The sequence below is a fragment of the Castor canadensis genome, chromosome 19, assembly GCF_047511655.1.
Source record: "Castor canadensis chromosome 19, mCasCan1.hap1v2, whole genome shotgun sequence".
NCBI lineage: Eukaryota > Metazoa > Chordata > Mammalia > Rodentia > Castoridae > Castor > Castor canadensis.
Window position 1 is genome coordinate 28,223,779 of NC_133404.1, and position 17,592 is coordinate 28,241,370.

Sequence of the window (17,592 nt, forward strand, 5' to 3'; positions counted from 1 at the left end):
CCCCTATCTGCTTCCTGACCATCATGAGGTGAACAGTTCCCCTCTACTACACACTCCCACCATGATGTCACAGGGTCAAGGGACCATGGACTGAAACCTGTGATTCAATGAGCTAAAATTAACCTTTTGTTTTTATAAGCTGATTATCTCAGGTATTTGCCACAGTAATGGGAAGTTCAGTGACACAGATCCCCAGCCACCAGGGACATGTGTACTTAGTGATAGTCGCAGGGCTGTCTTCACTTGTCACCAGCTAGCTCTGAGGTTTGGGCACTGGTCCCGACCATACAGGATTCTGTCAAATTTCTCAAATTGGTTTGGTTTGGCTTTTGTTTTTTGCATCTAACGACCCTGGCTTGTGTATGTATCATTACTTCTCAGTAGTTACTCCTAGGAACCATATTCCCAAAAAATAAGGAGCCTCCACTTAAAACTCTATGCGTAAGATAACAGTTCTCATCCACCTACCCCAGTCTTACAACTTCTTACAGAATAGAGGGTTTATTTCATTAAAAAGAAGATAACAGCTGGATGTATTCCTGCACACTTGTAATCCCAGCACTAAAGAAGGGGAGAGAGGAGTACAAGGCCAGGGCTGAGACCAGTTTGAGACCCTGTTTCAAAAAAAAGAAGACAACAAAGGGATTACCGCAGTTTTAGCAATGTGTGCTAAATAATCAAATGCTTCCTTACTGTAAAAAAAAAAAAAAAAAAAAAAAGGAAGCTGGGCATGTACAGCACTTGCCAAGCTTGCATGAAGCTCTGGGTTTGAACCCCAGCCTTAAAAAAAAAAAAAAAAAAAAAAAAGATTAAGAGAAAGGCAGAGTGAAACTCAGTATCAAAATATGCCTTTGCCAAAATCTTAACACAACAAAGTTAGTTCCAAGCCTGTGCATTGCACAGCAGGTCCCAGGGCTCCTTGGAAGTAAAACTCAAGGAAGAAGCAAATAAATAAAGCAATCTCACTGAGAGCTCCCAACTTAGAGAAGAGCAGAAGGGAGCAGCTGAAGGCAGCCTCCAGAGAAAAAGGAGAATTTTCCCCAACACTTCCATGCCATCCAGAGATGGAAAAGACACTGCGACTCCCTGGTGGGAGGAAAGCAAAAGGCTCCTTCCTGTGATTGCAGATGGTAAATGCTAAACACGACTATGTCTAAGTAATTGTTTTCTTAGTGGGACAGTACAGAGCCAAATGGAAAGATTCGTGACAGCATTTGTTTCCTCCTTTCTTGGAGGGGCATAATCATTAAATATGGCCTGAAATTGATAAGCCTTGTACTATCATTTGGATCTGAAATGCCCCCTAAGGCCCAGGTGTTAAACACTTGGTCCTCAACTTGTGCTATTGAAAGGAGGTGGAATCATTTAAGAGGTGGAGCCTAAAATCAAAACCGCTTTAAGATTCCACCTCACTCCTGTTAGAACAGCTATCATCAAGAGCACAAACAACAACAAATGTTGGCGAGGATGTGGGGAAAAGAGAATCCTCATACACTGTTGGTAAGAATGTAAATTAGTGCAACCACTGTGGAAAGCAGTATGGAGGCTCCTCAAAAAAACTAAAAATAGAACTGCCATATGATCCAGCAATTCCACTCCTACAGATATACCCAAAGGAATGTAAGTCAGGTTATAATAAAGACATCTGCACACCCATGTTTATTGCAGCACTATTCACAATAGCTAAGCTTTGGAAACAGTCAAGATGCCCCACTACTGATGAATGGATTAAGAAAATGTGGTATCTATACACAATGGAATTTTATGCAGCCATGAAGAAGAATGAAATGTTATCATTCGCTGGTAAGTGGATGGAACTGGAGAACATCATTCTGAGTGAGGTTAGCCTGGCCCAAAAGACCAAAAATCGTATGTTCTCCCTCATATGTGGAATTTAGACCTGATATAAATACAAGCAGTATTATAAGAAACAGGCCGTGCTAAGGGGAGGTCACATACAAGAGAGGGAGGGTAAAAGAAGGAAGTTAAGAAGGTGAACATGGTTGATGTATTTTCTACAAAAGAATGAATATAGAATTTTTAAACCTGTTGAACTCACCATGAGAAGGGGACTAAGGTAGAAAGGAAAATAATAGAGGGATGAACTAATTCAGGTTATAATACATTTATACAGGAAAATGTCACAAGGAAACTCTGCTTAGCTATCTTAAACAAAAATGCCTTTTTTCAAAACTGGAGAACAGGAAGGTAAAAACAGGTCCTGTCTGGGGTTGGCACCAGTAGGGGGATGTGCTATAATGAAAGGGTAAAGGAGGGTGAATATAGCAGAAATATTATGTATTCATGAGACCTGTTCAAACTACTCCAAAAATGGGAGGAAGGGGGATAAAGGAGAATGATGGAGGGGGTGAATTCAACTATGATATATTGTAAGAACTTTGGCAAATGTCACAATGTACCCCCAGTAAAACAAATGGTAACAAAAAAATGATTTAAAAAAAGAGGTGAGGCCTAGTGGCACAATTACATTACAGATCACTGAGGTCATGCCCTTGAAGGGGATCTGAGGACACTGGTCTCCTCTGTTTCCTCTCGTTTCTCTCTCTCTCTCTCTCTCTCTCTCTCTCCTGCCACAGGCCCAAAGCAACAGGGCAGCCAATCATGGACTGAAACCTAGAAAAGTTATGTTACGTCAGGTATTTTGTTACAGTCATGGAATGCTAAGTAACACACTAGGAATAGAGGGTGAAGCCTGGAAGTATTTAAAGTGAAAATACAGCTAACACTGAAACAAAACTCAGGAGGCAGAAGGGAAAAAGTGATAACTTTTCTTTTTTCATAGCAAGCACACAACAGATACGTTTGAGAACTGCTAAATCAAGGAGAAAAGTCACTCACTGGAAAAACTAAAACTAGACTGTAAGCCATCCAAGTCACCACCAGTCACCAGAAGGGAAATGTCACATACACAGATACAAATGGGAAAAAAAAAAAAAAAAGATGGAAAAAAGGGAGGGGGAGGAAAAAAGACAATAAAAAAGATAAACTAGGCTGGGCACTGGTGGCTCACGCCTGAAATCCTAACCACTGGCAAATGGTTCGTAAGACCCCTTCTCCAAAATAAGCAGAGAAAAATAAACTAGAGGTGTGGCTCAGGCTGTAGAGTACCTGCTTTGCAAATGCAAAGCCCTGAGTTCAAACCCCAGTCCCACCACAAAAAAAGTAAATAAATAACTAGCTGATACACAGGGTGACAGAATTAGGGCTCAAAATATCTGCAATAAAAATAAATTCAGATAAGACAAATTATTATTATTATTATTGGCAAATAATAGGTTAAGTACATAACCTATTAGAAAGAATTAAGAGTAGCCAGCTAACTGTAAAATTTGAAAGTATCTTTTTCGCATAAACAAGTAAAACAATGATGGAAGCACTGGTGGAAAGACCCCAACCCCCGTAACAAGAAAAGAGTGGCAGAGTCCCATATTCCCTTAACCAGACACGGGCTCATGCCTGTAATCCTAGCTACACAGGAGGCAGAGATCAGGAGGATCTCAGTTCAAAGCCAGCCCTGGGCAAATAGTTCTCTGAGACCCTATCTTGAAAAGCCTCATCACAAAAAAACAGGCTGGCAGAGTGGCTCAATGGTAGCAAGCATGGGGGCCTAAATTCAAACCCCAGTGCTTCAAAAAAATAAAAACTCTCTGAAGAGAACTGGGAAGCTCTCCAGCGGGAATTCTCTATAGTTTGGGTAGGCTTTCTGGAAGCTTGGTCCCCAGTGTTGCCTAGTAAGAGGCAACAGGACCTTTAAAGGGTGGCGCCTACTAAGTGGTCATTAGGTCACCAGAGGTGCTGCCCTCAGACGAGATTAAGGTAGTTCTCCTGCTTTCTGGCTTCCTGTCTCATTGTGTGATCTCTCCCTCCCTCAGGTGGTCATCTCCACCATGACACCATCTGCAGGCCCTTTCCACAATCAGGGCCAGGCTGCTTGGACTTTCCCAAATGGTGAGCTAAATAAACCTCTTTTCTTTATATATTACCCAGGCTCAGGGATTTCATTATAGAATGGAAAACAGTCTAACACCAGGCATAAATAAGAAATTCTAGATGAAAAGTAAGAACATGTTCTTGCATACAACATTCAAGACCAGAAAGTTCTTAATTCTCTCTACATTAATGCATAAATTCACTACAAACCAATTAAAACCCCAGGAGAACTTGAGAACATATTTTGGGACATGACAAAATGATACAAATAGTAAGATGGAAAAAAAAGAAGGCGAGAATTACCAGGTGGGGCCAATTATCTTTTTCCATTGGTGGCCGATCACAACAGTGCTGCCTACCCCATGAGTCTTTCTGCAGTGTGGACTTAAGTCCTCCTCTGGTCAAGAGGTAGGGTCAATCCATGGCACTTCCCCTCAAATGTGGGTAGGTCTGTGACTGCTTCAGCCGAACAGAGTGTAGAGGAAAGGACATCATGGATCTTCTGAGACTAGGCTGGAGACGGCCACGGGCTTCCACCCAGTGCTCTGTGACTCTTGCTCTGAAACAAGCAGCCATTGTTAGCTGCGACCACAGCATCGGAGAGGACATAGCCAGCCAGCCACATGAGTGATGTAGGGAGGGACGGAGCGGGGAGAGAAAGGAAGGAGGGAAAGGAAGGAAAGGAAGGGCCAAGGAGGAAGACGCCCTACTACATTTTAAAACATAATGAATCAAAATCCATTTGTCAGTTCATTTGACAAATAATACTAAAGGTCTGCAGTTCCATTATAGGCTAGGCATTAGTGACAGTGACAAGTCACTGTGAAGTTTATATTTTAGTGCGCAAAAAAAAATTAATTTCAAATAGTATTAAGTGTTCTGAAGGAAACTGAAAATCAGAACAAGCAACAAGAAAGTGCTTCTTAAAACAGAACAGCCAGGGAGGCCTCCAGGGACAGTGACTAAGATGCTAAGACTGGGGACCAGCTGCTCACTACTGATGGGTCTATAAACTGTGAAGCTTGTTCTGGGGCAATGGAAATAGTCTATCTCAGTCTAAAGTGCATGTGCCCCTTGACCTAGAAATCTCTGGCTAAGGAGACTCATAAAAATGCAGCATGGACTTCCAGGTACAGCATAACAAAAATAAAAAATACCAACTCATCGGATCAAAAGGAGCTTATTAAATAAAGTGCATTAATAGTCATACAATAGAGCACCAGGAAGCCAAGTACAATGGCTCACACCTGTAATCCAGCTCCTGGGGAACAAGCTATCAGAATCACGGTTCAAAGCCAGCCCAGGGAAAAAGGTAGTGAACCACGCTCCCCCTCGCCGCTCCCTGCCCCCCGACATCTTAACCAATAAACCTGTTATACCAGCTATTCAGAAGGCCATAGGTAGGAGGTTCACCAGCTGAAGACAGCCCCAGGCAAAAAACAGAGACCCTACCTGAAAAATAACTAAAGCAAACAAATAAAAGTGTGGCATGTAGCTCAAGTGGTGCCTGCCTAGCAAGCATAAGACCCCCAAGTTCAAACCCCAGTATTATATATATATATATATATTTGAAATATGTATTCTGATAAACAGTGAGCTACAAGATGCATCGTCAGGTAACAGTAGGAAAGGACACAGTGTCTCCTCTTCTGACTCGAAGGAAGAGAAGGGATCAGGAAAACAGCACACGCTCCATGATCCTTAAGAAATCCCTCTTCTGCCCTTTGCCCAGGGGACACTTCTGGGGAGAGGAGAGAGCCCTGACTTTTCATTTCATACCTCTCTGTCTGGCTTGAATTTCCAACAGGATGTTGTACAAGTTTTACTTTTGTCTCTTCAATGCCCAAGAGGTCACCTGAGCCATGGATGCAGTGTATGACAGCTTCTCCCCAAAGAATCCAGGTTGCCAGACAAGGTTGCTTTTCCCTTTTGGTACTCCTTGTATTTCCAAAAATAAACTGAACAGCATTTTTTAAATTAAAAAACATAAGGAATAAAACTCTAATAACAAAATATGAAATTGTGTCAAAGATACTTTTATTCTATTTATTATAAGAAAATGTAGAGAACACCATCACAGTGTCCGCAATGAAGAATAATATTCTCTGTAAACACAGCACTTCCACAGTGCTCAGAGGAACACAGGCCAGGTTAGAGGCTACCATCCCAGTACTGGGTTACTCCCATACCATAGTTTCTCCATTATCCACAGCTCTGCTTTCTGTGGTTTCTGTTGTCCTGTGTCATAAGAAGAACACTACAACAAGGTATTCTGACACAAAGAGAGAGAGTCAAAGAGTCAGAACATTTATTTCTTGGCAGTACTGCAGGTTGAACCCAACCTTGCTAGGCAGGCACTCTACCATTTGAACCATGCCTCCAGCCCTTTTTGTGTTGGTTATTTTTGAAATAGGGTCTTTATTTATGCCCAGGCTGGCCTGGACCACAATTTCCCTATTTGTGCTTCCCACATAGCTAGGTTGACAGGCATGTGACACCACTCCTGGCCCCTGATTGAGATGGGGTCTTGTGAACTTCTTGCCTGGGCTGGCATTGAACATGAACCTCCTGATCTCCACCTCAGAGGCAGCTAGGATTACAGTTGAGCCACTGCGCTCAGCTCATACAACTTTTACAAAGCATTTACTGTAATTGTTCTATTTGGTCCTTAGTTATGATTGTTAGTCTCTTACTGTGCCTAATTTATAAGTCAAGCTTTATCATAAGTGTATGTAAAGAAGAAAAATCATAGTATGTATAGGGTGCAGTGCTCTCTGTGGCTTCAGGCATCCACTGGGGGTCTTGAAATGAATCCCCATGGAAAAAGACTACTATATTCCCAGTTCCACCCCCATCCCTGCCAAGCAGGCCAATCAGCACAGAACTGGAAAAGAAAAGCCAGGCACCTGCCCTCCCCCGCTCCTCTCTGAAGGCTACAAACTTCCCTTCTATCTTGCTTCTCTTTCCAGAGCTCAGTCTCATCTGCCTCCCCATCCCCTGCAGACAAGTCAAACACACCCCTGGACACAAATGGAACAGTCTGTCCCCCACCTGCTCTGCCCACAAAAACCTCTCCAATCTCCTAGGTGTGCATGAGCACTCCTCCCCAGAGAAGGAAAATTTCTTCCAAGATTCTCAAAGAACAGAGAAAAATCAAAAACATTTCCTTTCTCATTGTTTTATTCTATATTTTCATCCCTTGAAAAAGGTCAGCAACCAGTGTTGCCAAGAGTCAAAAGAACAGACATTCACTCCAAGCCCTTCTGGCAAAATCTTTCAAGATAACCTCTTGCACATTTCTGGCTCTCCCACCTTCTTCAATTTTCCTGTCTCCATCACAACCTCTTCTTCCATTCAAGGCTCTGTCCTCTAAAGATTTCTCTCCCTTATTTTAGCTACATGCAGGCAGCCCCCTGACCCCCGACCTGAGGTTCAGCTCCACTAGGGTCTCCTCAAATGTTCCACTCCAACTCACTCTCATTGCCCATTGCAGGTGGCTCTGGAAGCCATGCCATCACAAGGCACAGACTTGGGTGGCCATGTCCAACCCCACATTCCCATCCCAAGGCCAAAGGGTGGGACACTCCACCCCTAGACACCTGGAGGTGTGTAATGCACAGCACACCTCTTCTGTGGAGCTTGCGAACTTGCTCAAGTGCCTAATAACCCACCACTTCCTCTACATGGGCAGCCCTAAAGAAAGAACTGGCTTAACTAACTTGTAAAGAACACGAATGTAAAAGATCAGTCTTTCTAAAACACTGCTCAAGCTGGCAGTTCCTCACTGCCAGGCCTGGCTGGCACCAGCCCCACCTTAGGCTCTCAATAGAGGTTGGACTCTACCTCTGTTCCCCTCCTTCCTGGTGAGTTCCCATTGGGCTTTCCAGGGCTCTTCTAGGCCAACAGACAAATCAATATCCCTCCAGGTGATGGCCAACTTTGACTTTCAAGGAGCAGGAGTAGGAACTTAATTTTTTTTTCCTCTCTGACAGCCCAGATCTCAGATGCAAACTGCTCCCAACTGTTACCAGCAACCCTCTTTTAGTCAACGTGCCAGAGGAGAGCAGGGCTTGAGATATAAACAACTTTAATCGGAGGCCTACCTGCATCTACATAGTTCAGAGCCCATTCAAGAGACTTCAGCCAGAGCCGGGTGCCAGTGGCTCAAGCCTGTAATCCTAGCTACTTGGAAGGCTGAGTCAGAAGGATCATGGTTCAAGGCCAGTCCAAGCCAAAAGTTCACAAGACCCCATCTCAACCAATAGCTGGGCCTGGTAGCGTGCCTGTCAACCCAGCTACTGCAGGAAGTATAAATAGGAGGATCGCTGTCCAGGTTGGCCTGGGCAAAGAGTAAGACCCTATCTCCAAAATAGCCAGAGCAAAAAAGGGTTGGAGGTGTGGCTCAAGCAATGGAGCTCCTGCCTACCAAATGTGAAGCCCTAAGTTCAAATTCCAGTATCACTAAAACAGAGAGAGGAGAGAGAGAGAGAGAGAGAGAGAGAGAGACTCCAGCCAGAATCAATACAGTCCCCAGCTATGCCACAGGTCCCTCCCACAAACTGGCAGGATTGCTTCCTATCCATACTCACTCCACAGTCACCTTAATAGGCACTGTGCAGTACTCATTTGAGGCCAAAGAGGAATTTCAAGTTGTTTACTGGGTCTGCATAGGAAAACCACTGTCATGACCTTGGACTGTCTGGACCTGCCGGGAAGGATCTTGAGTGTTCCCTCCCTCAGGCTCAACCCGGGCATTCTTAGACTGGTAGCCAGTGTTCCTAGGAACCTGCGTACCTGCGTGTGTTTATCACAGATTGTTGCTCTGTTATACACTTGACTACTTGATGGGTAAAGCATGACTTTCTGTATTTCTGCAAGGCTACAATGTGATCTAGTTTGGAAACGGTACTCAGATTCAATCTCTCTTTCTACAAATGATAAAAATGAGGCTCAGAACCAGTGAGAAGAAGGAGGGTTTAAGGAAATGGTGAAGGAGGGCAAATTTGGTGGATGTATTTTGTATTCATGTATGAAAATAGAATAATGAAACCTGTTGATATTGTTCTAAGAAGGGGGGATGAGGGAGGATGAAAGGGTGGATATAATTAAGATATGTTGGAAATTTTTTAAAAAGATATATTGCAAGCAAATATGTAAATGTCACAATGTATATCCCTGTACAGCTATTATAGGCTAATAAAAAAAACACAATAAAAATAAATGAGGGTCAGAGAAAACTAGCTAAAGCCATTCTCTTTAGTCACACCACATACTTTTCCTCGATACCCACCTGTGCCAAGTGAGATCTGCTCCTTTGCAAGTTCTCCCACCCCCAAGGTGAGGGTGAGCATGAGGGGCTCTTGCTCCTGGAAGCAAGAGGTGTAGCGGAAAGTGCAGGCCTGTGGGGAAAAGCAGGTTGTCACCTGAGGTCTCCCCGTCCTACACCACCACCTAGGACACAGCAGGATGAGTGAAGCAACTTGGATTTCTGAACAGTATCCTTTGGTGTTAGCCCCGTGTTTGGTGTGCCACTGCAAAGCTATATCTCTAAGGAACAATGCATGGGCCCCATTCTCAGGGAGCACGGCCATTCATTGCCTTGCTATCTCTGCCCCCACCTCAGTTTGGGGTGGTCCTGTGGATCCTTAGGCTTGGGTTAGAGTCTCCATGGGCTCCAGCTACACAGTCTGTCCCATAGACTCAAGTAGGAGAGTCTCTGTGCCTACTGGCAGGCTCACGTGGTAGACACCCCAACTGTTCACTCTCAGCTACATTTAACATGTCCCACAACAACACAGAAACTTCCAGATGTCTTTTTCGCATACAGTCCACTGGAAATCTCAGACCCAAACTCCCAGGCCAGAGATCAGCCAATTATGACACCTGGTGCTTTTATAAACAAAGTTGCATGGAGACACAGCCACACCCACTCACATTTGTCTTTGGCAGTACTAGGGTTTGAACTCAAGGCCTTGTACTTACTTGCCAGGCAGGTGCACTCTACCACTTGAGCCACGCCTTCGGTCCTCTATGGCTGCTTTTGTACTACATCAGAACTGAGTAGTTGTCACATAAGACCTGATAGCCCACAAAGCCTAAAAAATTTACTGTCCTGTACAGAAAGAGGTTGACAACCTCTGGTCTAGACATTTCCCTCCCCATAGCTTTCTTATGACTCCTACATCATGCTGAAAGACATGGGAGTCAAAGAAGCCACCAGCCAACATTTCAGGTTCTCAATACCCATCTGGCTTGTACCACAAGGAGGAGAGTGGGATGTGTGCCTCTTCTCAGGCAACCAAGAAGCTTCCTCACTTCCAAATCCCTCTCTTCAACTCTTCCCAGCCCTAAAGGGGTTCCTCCCTCCCCCTTCCTTTCTACTTCTTATTGGATGGGAACTTTCTTCCCACCATATCCTCCATCCTATCAACATGGAACTTAAGAACAAAACCATTTCCAGGCTATGTAGCTCGGCTAGTATATAAAGGAAAGCTTCTAGAACAAGATTATTTTTTCTTTTGCCACAAACCCTGCTTTTCTTGGCCTTAGTCTCTCTAGAGACTTAGGAAAGTAAGTGTTGGGACTCAACACTGAGAAATGAGGTTTTTGTTCTAGAAAGCACCTGCTTATCTCCCAAAGCAATGAATGTCCTTGATTTAATGGGTACAAGAGCTGCAGGGTAGCATGCTTTACAGGAAGGAAAAAAATGGGTCAATTTAAATTTTCATAAATATTATTCTTCCAATAACTAGAGTGAGGTCCAAAAAGTTTCCACCAGGCAGTAGAAAGTAAGGTATGAGATGCAACTTAGAAAACTGGGGCAGGACTCAAGGGACAGCCAGCTGGAGACAGGCTCTGCTACTCCGTCTTGGACTGGTAACTGCTCCCCTGGAGTTCTCCTCTGATGTAGTTCATTTCATGGAACTGGAGTAAAAAGAAGGTCACTGAATCTCATGAACAAAAGTTAAGATCACATATGGCAGAGGAGCCATAGAGAAGAGGCTCAGACCAGCACCTATGGAGAGAAGGCTTTAGAGAGGGAAGATATCCTGCACTCATGAGTCCACAGGTTCCAAAGCAAATCCAGGTGAAAAGGCTACCTGTGCAGGTACACATGGACCCAGGCCCCTCACACTCCAGTACTTACAGCATCAGTGTGTATTTTTAGGCAAAAGTCCAAAGGATACTACCCCTAACAAAAGATGAGACTTCTGTCTCTTCTACCTCCAAGGTAAGAAGTCATGCCCCAGAGCATGCACTCTTCAAATTAGTCCAAGATATTTCAGGAGAAGAATTCACCTAAGCCCAGCCCAAGCAGCCAAAGGTGTAGCCTGCTGTGCCCTACCTACATCTGGATAGGGCTAAGCCAGCCTCCTCCTCAATCCTACAGATGTCAAAGGACAACCAAGACCATTAATGAAACCCAAGCCATAAAAGATTTAGAAAAATAAACAGAAAAACTGACTTTCTGCAGAATTTCAATTAGTACCCTCAAGCAGAAATGAAAAAGTAATGCAATCAGAAAATCAGGCAAATACTAGGAAAAATTAACATAAACTAAAAGAAGGCAAAAAATGAATTATGATTACTATACAAAACAGCAGGGTTAATTCACAAGGTCTGTTGCAACCCTGTAAGAGTCTCCAGAGAACTTGGAGTCACAGTGCATGTCTTCAGTCAAAAGAGGAGATGTACCACATTAGCAATTAATGTTGACCTGTGCTAAGGTCCAAGACACACCTGAGGGTGACTGTACCAACTATCAGATTGTTTACAGTAAACGGTCAACATAATTGTTTGCACCTGGCTCCTCTTAGTTTTTGTTACTGAACTGATTAAGCATCCTGGTTTTGGATACATGTTCAGAAAGACAGAAAAGCCACCTCCTTCCATGAGCCTTATGCCCCCACAGCCAAGGATTTATCAGCTAGCTTAAGGACTCACAATTCAAAGACCAAGTGCATCTTGTGTGATAGAGAAAGGGCCTGGCAGCTGCATGTGGGTGGCCTGGACTTTTCAATCTCTGCTTGGGTTTCTTTTCTCTGCCACTCCACAACCAGTTCCCTTTGTGAAAAAATCCTCTGCAAGTATGAGCTGAGGCAGTGTCTCGGAAGTCCTTCCAGTTATCCAACCTTCTGTCACTACTGCAATTTTTACTAAAAATTTCAGTCAGTGGCCCCAAGACAAGAATAAATGCTCCCTTTATGTCAACAAGTAAAAGTTCCTGGCTTACAAAGACCAAAAAAAAAAAAAAATCACATACCAAGGTTGCTGAGATTTATGTAAAAACAAGTCTATCAGTGAAATTGTGAACAAAGGAAAAAATGTGCACGTTTTCCTGTTGTACCTCAAACTACAAAAGTTATGGTCACAGTGCAAGACAAGTGTAAGAAAAAACACAATACCTACAGGAGTATACTATCTGAGGTTGCAGGCGCTCCCTGGGAGTCCCCGGTGATAAGACAGGACTGACTACACAAATACTTTGTGCTTTCACTGCCACAGAGCACAGCATGCCAGCTTCTTCCTCCACAGACAAGCACTGCTTCTCTCTGGCTCCTTGAACTCTGGGATCCATCCCTGTCTCTGAAGGCTGTGCATCTGGACCGCGGGGAGAGCCACCGGTGCCTGCTCAGGGAGTTCTGGGATTTTTTTCTTTCTTTTTTGTTACTAATGATGTATCAGGAAATGTGTATGTGTACATTCTTCACAAAGAAAACAATACTTTGAGCAGAAGCTAGTTACTACTTGTCATGACAGACAGCTCTGTCAATCCACTGCATTTTGTAGGGGATATTTTCCCACTTTTTAAAAGAGTCAGCATGGCACAGAGAGAGGACCTGGTGACTCCAACACTGCATCTGGTGACGTGGTGGGTGCAAAGCAGACGCCCAGCCTTTTGCTCAGGCTGTGTCAAAAATCAGTTTCTAAAAAGGTAGAGTCCCTTTGTGGATGGTTGAAAAGAACTCTATAGGGAATAACTGAGCAAAATGAATGATTTGTTAAATCAGAAGATTCTGGTGCATCTATGCTTATGTGGCAAACTGTTTATGACCCTGTTAAATAGATATGATTACCAGAGTTCATTCAAATTCTGCTAAAGATTCCAGAATCACTACATTCACTGCCAAAGCCATTATACTTGTCCTTAGGATCTGTGAGGTGCTGGTTCCAGTTTGGACCCTCTATGGATATCAAAATCCGTGGAAGCTCAAATCTCCATATAAAACGGTTTAGTATTTGCATAGAATCTAGACATACCCTCCTGTGCAGTTTAAGCCATTGCTAGATGACTTACAGGACCTAATACAACATAAATGCCTCAGACACAGTTGTTATACCATATTGTTTAGGGAGTAATGACAAAAAAGAAGTCATTTTTTCATTTTCAGTAAAGATGCAATTCTCTCCAGATACGTGCTACTTGTGGTTGGTTGAATGCAGAGTGAACCAGCAGACACGGAAGGCCAGCTGTATTCATACTTTATCGCTGTAGAAGAGAAGCCAATGCCTCTCATAACTGGATAATATGCACGGCTCATTTTTCAAATAGAAATTTACTTTTTTTCATAAACTTCCAAATTTTCTCTATAAAAGAATTTGCTCAAGTTTTAAGGATCTACTGTAGAATGACTACTTACATTTCCATGTGACAGATAATTGTGTCACGGCTCTGGCAGCCACCAATGAAAAAGAAGTAGCTTCTTTGCATTTACTACGTCCTAAATGCTTGGCTCACCATTTCTCCCTCCTCCCCAAAACTGCCAGTATGTTAACATCCCCAACTTCTGTGGGCTCTAAAGATCATTTCCCTCCTCACTGTGCTGGGTTCTTTATGTAAAATGTGACACTTTCATCAACAGGCGGAAGAAGAGGGGAAAAGAGTAGACCACGATTAAATTTCAAATCATAGTATCCAAAATGGGGAAATGGTAGTCAAAGTGCACAGACTTTTTGCTATAAGATGAATAAATTCTGGGATCTAATGATGACTACAGTTAATAATGTATTGTGTACTTGAAAATGGTTGTGGAGTAGATCTTTAAGGTTCTTATCACAAAATAAAGGTAACCATGCCAGGTGATGGATATATTAAATAGCTTGACAGTGGTAATCATTACACAAAATATATTTGTTGAAACACCTTGTCCACCTTATATATATATACATATTTTTATTTGTCAATCATATCTCAATAAAGGGGTGAGGAGGAGAAATAAGTCTGCTAAAATGCCTAAATGCAGGAAAAGAATTCAGATAGGTCTGAAGCCTGGGCATGCCATGAGCCTGGAAATCCTATCTTTGATTTACCTGTTCTCTACACAGGAAGGTCCAGGGCTACACCTGGCTAACAGACAGGAGGGCATGTAGCCAGAGCCTCCGAAAATGCTAAAAGGAATCATTACATATATCAACTGCTATCACGTGGATCTTCAGTATCCCCAAAGGTAAGGGTTTGCTCCCCCAGGTGGCGCTATCTGGAGGTGGTGGAGCCTTTATGAGGTGAGGCCAATTGGCAGGTCCATGGGTCATTGGGAGTGTGCCTTCAAGGGGATTGAGGGACCCTTCCCCTCCCTTTTTATCTTCCAAGCAATGGGATGAACAGTTTTGCTCTACCATTCAGTCCCACTGTGATGTGCTGCCTCACCACAAGCTCAAAAGCAATGGGGCCAACCAATCCTGGATAGAAACCTCTAAAACTGTGAACTAAAACACACTTTATTCTTCATAATCTAATAATCTTGGGTATTTGTTATAGTAACTAAAAGCTGGCTAACACACCATCCTTGTCAGGAAGGAGAAAGAGACTTCTCAAAGAACCTGAAAGTATCCCCCACTCATCCAGGTAATGCCCACAGCATTGAGTCCCAATGGGGTGCTGATGAGGGTGAGGGTCTGAGGTTTTAAAGGAAGCTGTGTGCCAGTTTCTACCACATCTATCCACATCTTTCCTTCCATGTCTGTCACCCTGACAACAGTTTTCCAATGCAAAATGCCTCCCACGTAGTTTGAAATCAGCTGCAAGTATGGAAAAAAAATAAGCATGCTGAAGAAATCATCACAGGCTTTACTGCAATTTCTTTACTCTTCAACAAAACCACAGGATACAGTACTCTCAATCTTTAAAAAATTCCCATTCAAAATTCCCCCAATAAAACTGAAATACAAAGAAAAAGAATTCTTGATCACATATTCAAATTGTACAGACTACATAATATTCAAGGTCAGTTTTCTTTGAAGAAGTCTTTTAATATGAACCAGGGGATAGGGAAAGGTTTGTCCCTATGGGGTTTCAGGTATGAGAGTGATGGTGGATGGGTGGACTGAGGGGTAGAAAGCACAACAAAACCATTTGGCTGGAATGAGAAGAATGGTTTATCATCTAGTATGGTGTGCCCACAGAAAGTGCATATTTAAATAGGTTTGTTAGAGATGAAACTATAACCACTAAAAGAAAGAAGAGCACAGGAGAGAGCAGCTAGAGAACTAAATAAAAATCAACTTGAGAACAGATATTCGTACACCGAGCCACGTTTACAGCAGCATTCACAATAGCCAAAAGGTAGCAGCAACCCAAGCGTCCATTCACAGATTAGTGGGTGAGCAAAATGAGGTGTGTGCATACAGTAGAATATTATTCAACCTTGAAAAGGAGGAAGACTCTATAACATGCTACAGTTGACATGAACCTTGAGAATATTATGCTGAGTGAAACAAACCAGTCACAAAGAACAAATGCTGTGATTCCACTTACATGAGAAACCTGGAGCAGTCAAATGCATAGGGACAAGAAGTAGAATGGTAGTGGCCAGGTACTGTGAGGAAAGAAGTAGAGGATCCAGGGCTTTAAGTTTGGGAGATGGAAGATATACTAAAGGACTTAAGAGGGTAAAGCTAGGAGTTGATGGAGTGGCTCAAGTGGTAGAGCACCTGCCTAGCAAGCATGAGGCCCTGAATTCAAATCCCAGTACCAGCAAAAGAGAGAGAGAAGATTATGTTACATATATTTACCATCATTATAAAAAAATAATTTCTTAAAAATCATAATGATTGAACCAGCAAAAGAAAAAGAACATAAAGTATAATCATAAAATAACTCAAAAAGAATAAAATTAAATCTATTAATCACCTTAACAGACGGGAATGGCCTGATTTCCCTGTATCAAACCAAAAGAACTTACAGGCCCTACTCACAAACAAAACACACAAGGGGACATCTAACACAAAATTCTCAAGATGTAAGCTTCTCATTGAGGCAAGACAGCAACTTACACTAACACAGAAGCCTTCCTACTATACACAGCTGTAAGTACCGAAGAGACAAACACCAAATAGTGCTTCATGTTGGTCTCAACAGAGGGAAGAAGGTGGAGAGTGGCAGTGAGGGGCCTGAGGCTGAACATGATCAAGCAGAAAAGACACTAAAGGCTGCCGGCCCCAGGAGGCAGAGAAAAATATGTCTAAAATTGAAGTATGAAGCTACCACCCACAAAAAAAAAAAAAGAAAAGAAAAGCATGCTTAACAAATTTAAGAAGATTAAATTATATCCAATGTCTTCTCTGACCTCATCATTATGAAACCAGTAGTCAATAATATGAAGAAAAAGTCAATATACATAAATCAGTAGCAGTTCTATGCACTAACAACAAAGTCGTCAAAAAAGAAATCAAAAGAATAAGCCCACTTAGAACACCTACCAAAAGAGCCTGGGTGTTGTGGTACATACCTATAATTCCAGCACTTGGGACATAAAAAAGAAAAAAGAATAATGAGTGTTGATAAGAATATGGCAAAAAAGGGGAATTTTGTACATTATTGATAAGAATGTATATTAGTACAGCCATTACAGTACTAGTGGTTCCTCCAAAAATTAAAAGTGGAACTACAAGTTCCAAATGAACCCACAAGTCCATCCTTGGGTATATATTCAAAGGAGATGAAATCCATATGTCAGAAAGGTATCTATAGTCCCACATTCATTTTGGCATTATTCACAATAGCCAAGGTATGAGATCAGCCTAACTGTACATCAACAAATAAATGAATAAAGAAATATATGTGGCATACATATCCCGTGAAATACTATTCAGCATTTTTAAAAAAGGAGATCCTGTTACATGTGGCAATATGGATGAATCTGGAGGATATTATGCTAAGTGAAAGAAGCTAGGCACAAAATGACAAATATCACACAAGATATCAGCTGTGAAATCTAAAAAACGAATTCATGAATGGTGGTTAATAAGAGCAGGCTGAGGGGAGGAGACTAGGAAGATACAGATCAAAGGTACAGAGTGTTAGTCAGTGTCATAAGAAAGTCCTAGAAACCTGTCACACAGCCTGGTGACTATAGTTAATAATAAATATTGCATATTTGAAAATTGCTAAGCATGTAGATATATTTGTACCACAAAAATTTAAGTATGTGAGGTAATAGAGGTGCTAATTAGCTTGATTTAGCCATTCCAAAATGTACAGCTATATGAAAATGTTATGATATACATGATAAATGTACACGATTTTTTACTTTTGGGTTTTGAAAATAAATTTTTTTAAAAAAAATACAACTACATGCTGTCTGCAACAAACTCACTAGAAATATCATGACAAAGTTCAAAGTAAAAATGTAAAAGAAGATA

At 42.3% G+C, this 17,592-nt stretch overlaps 1 protein-coding gene across 3 annotated transcripts in view; it reads right to left on the reverse strand.

The window, feature by feature from the left end:
• The window catches only part of Entrep2 (endosomal transmembrane epsin interactor 2), a 469,028-nt gene that overhangs the window by 438,860 nt on the left and 12,576 nt on the right, over positions 1-17,592 (reverse strand). The window contains exon 1 of one of the 3 annotated variants that reach the window (XM_074061964.1): positions 4,255-6,026. The exons of the other annotated variants lie outside the window; for them this stretch is intronic. Coding sequence (XP_073918065.1) covers positions 4,255-4,281 — 27 coding nt within the window. The 5' untranslated portion in view covers positions 4,282-6,026. Of the gene's footprint in view, positions 1-4,254; positions 6,027-17,592 lie in introns of those variants that run through there. 3 annotated transcript variants of the gene reach the window in all.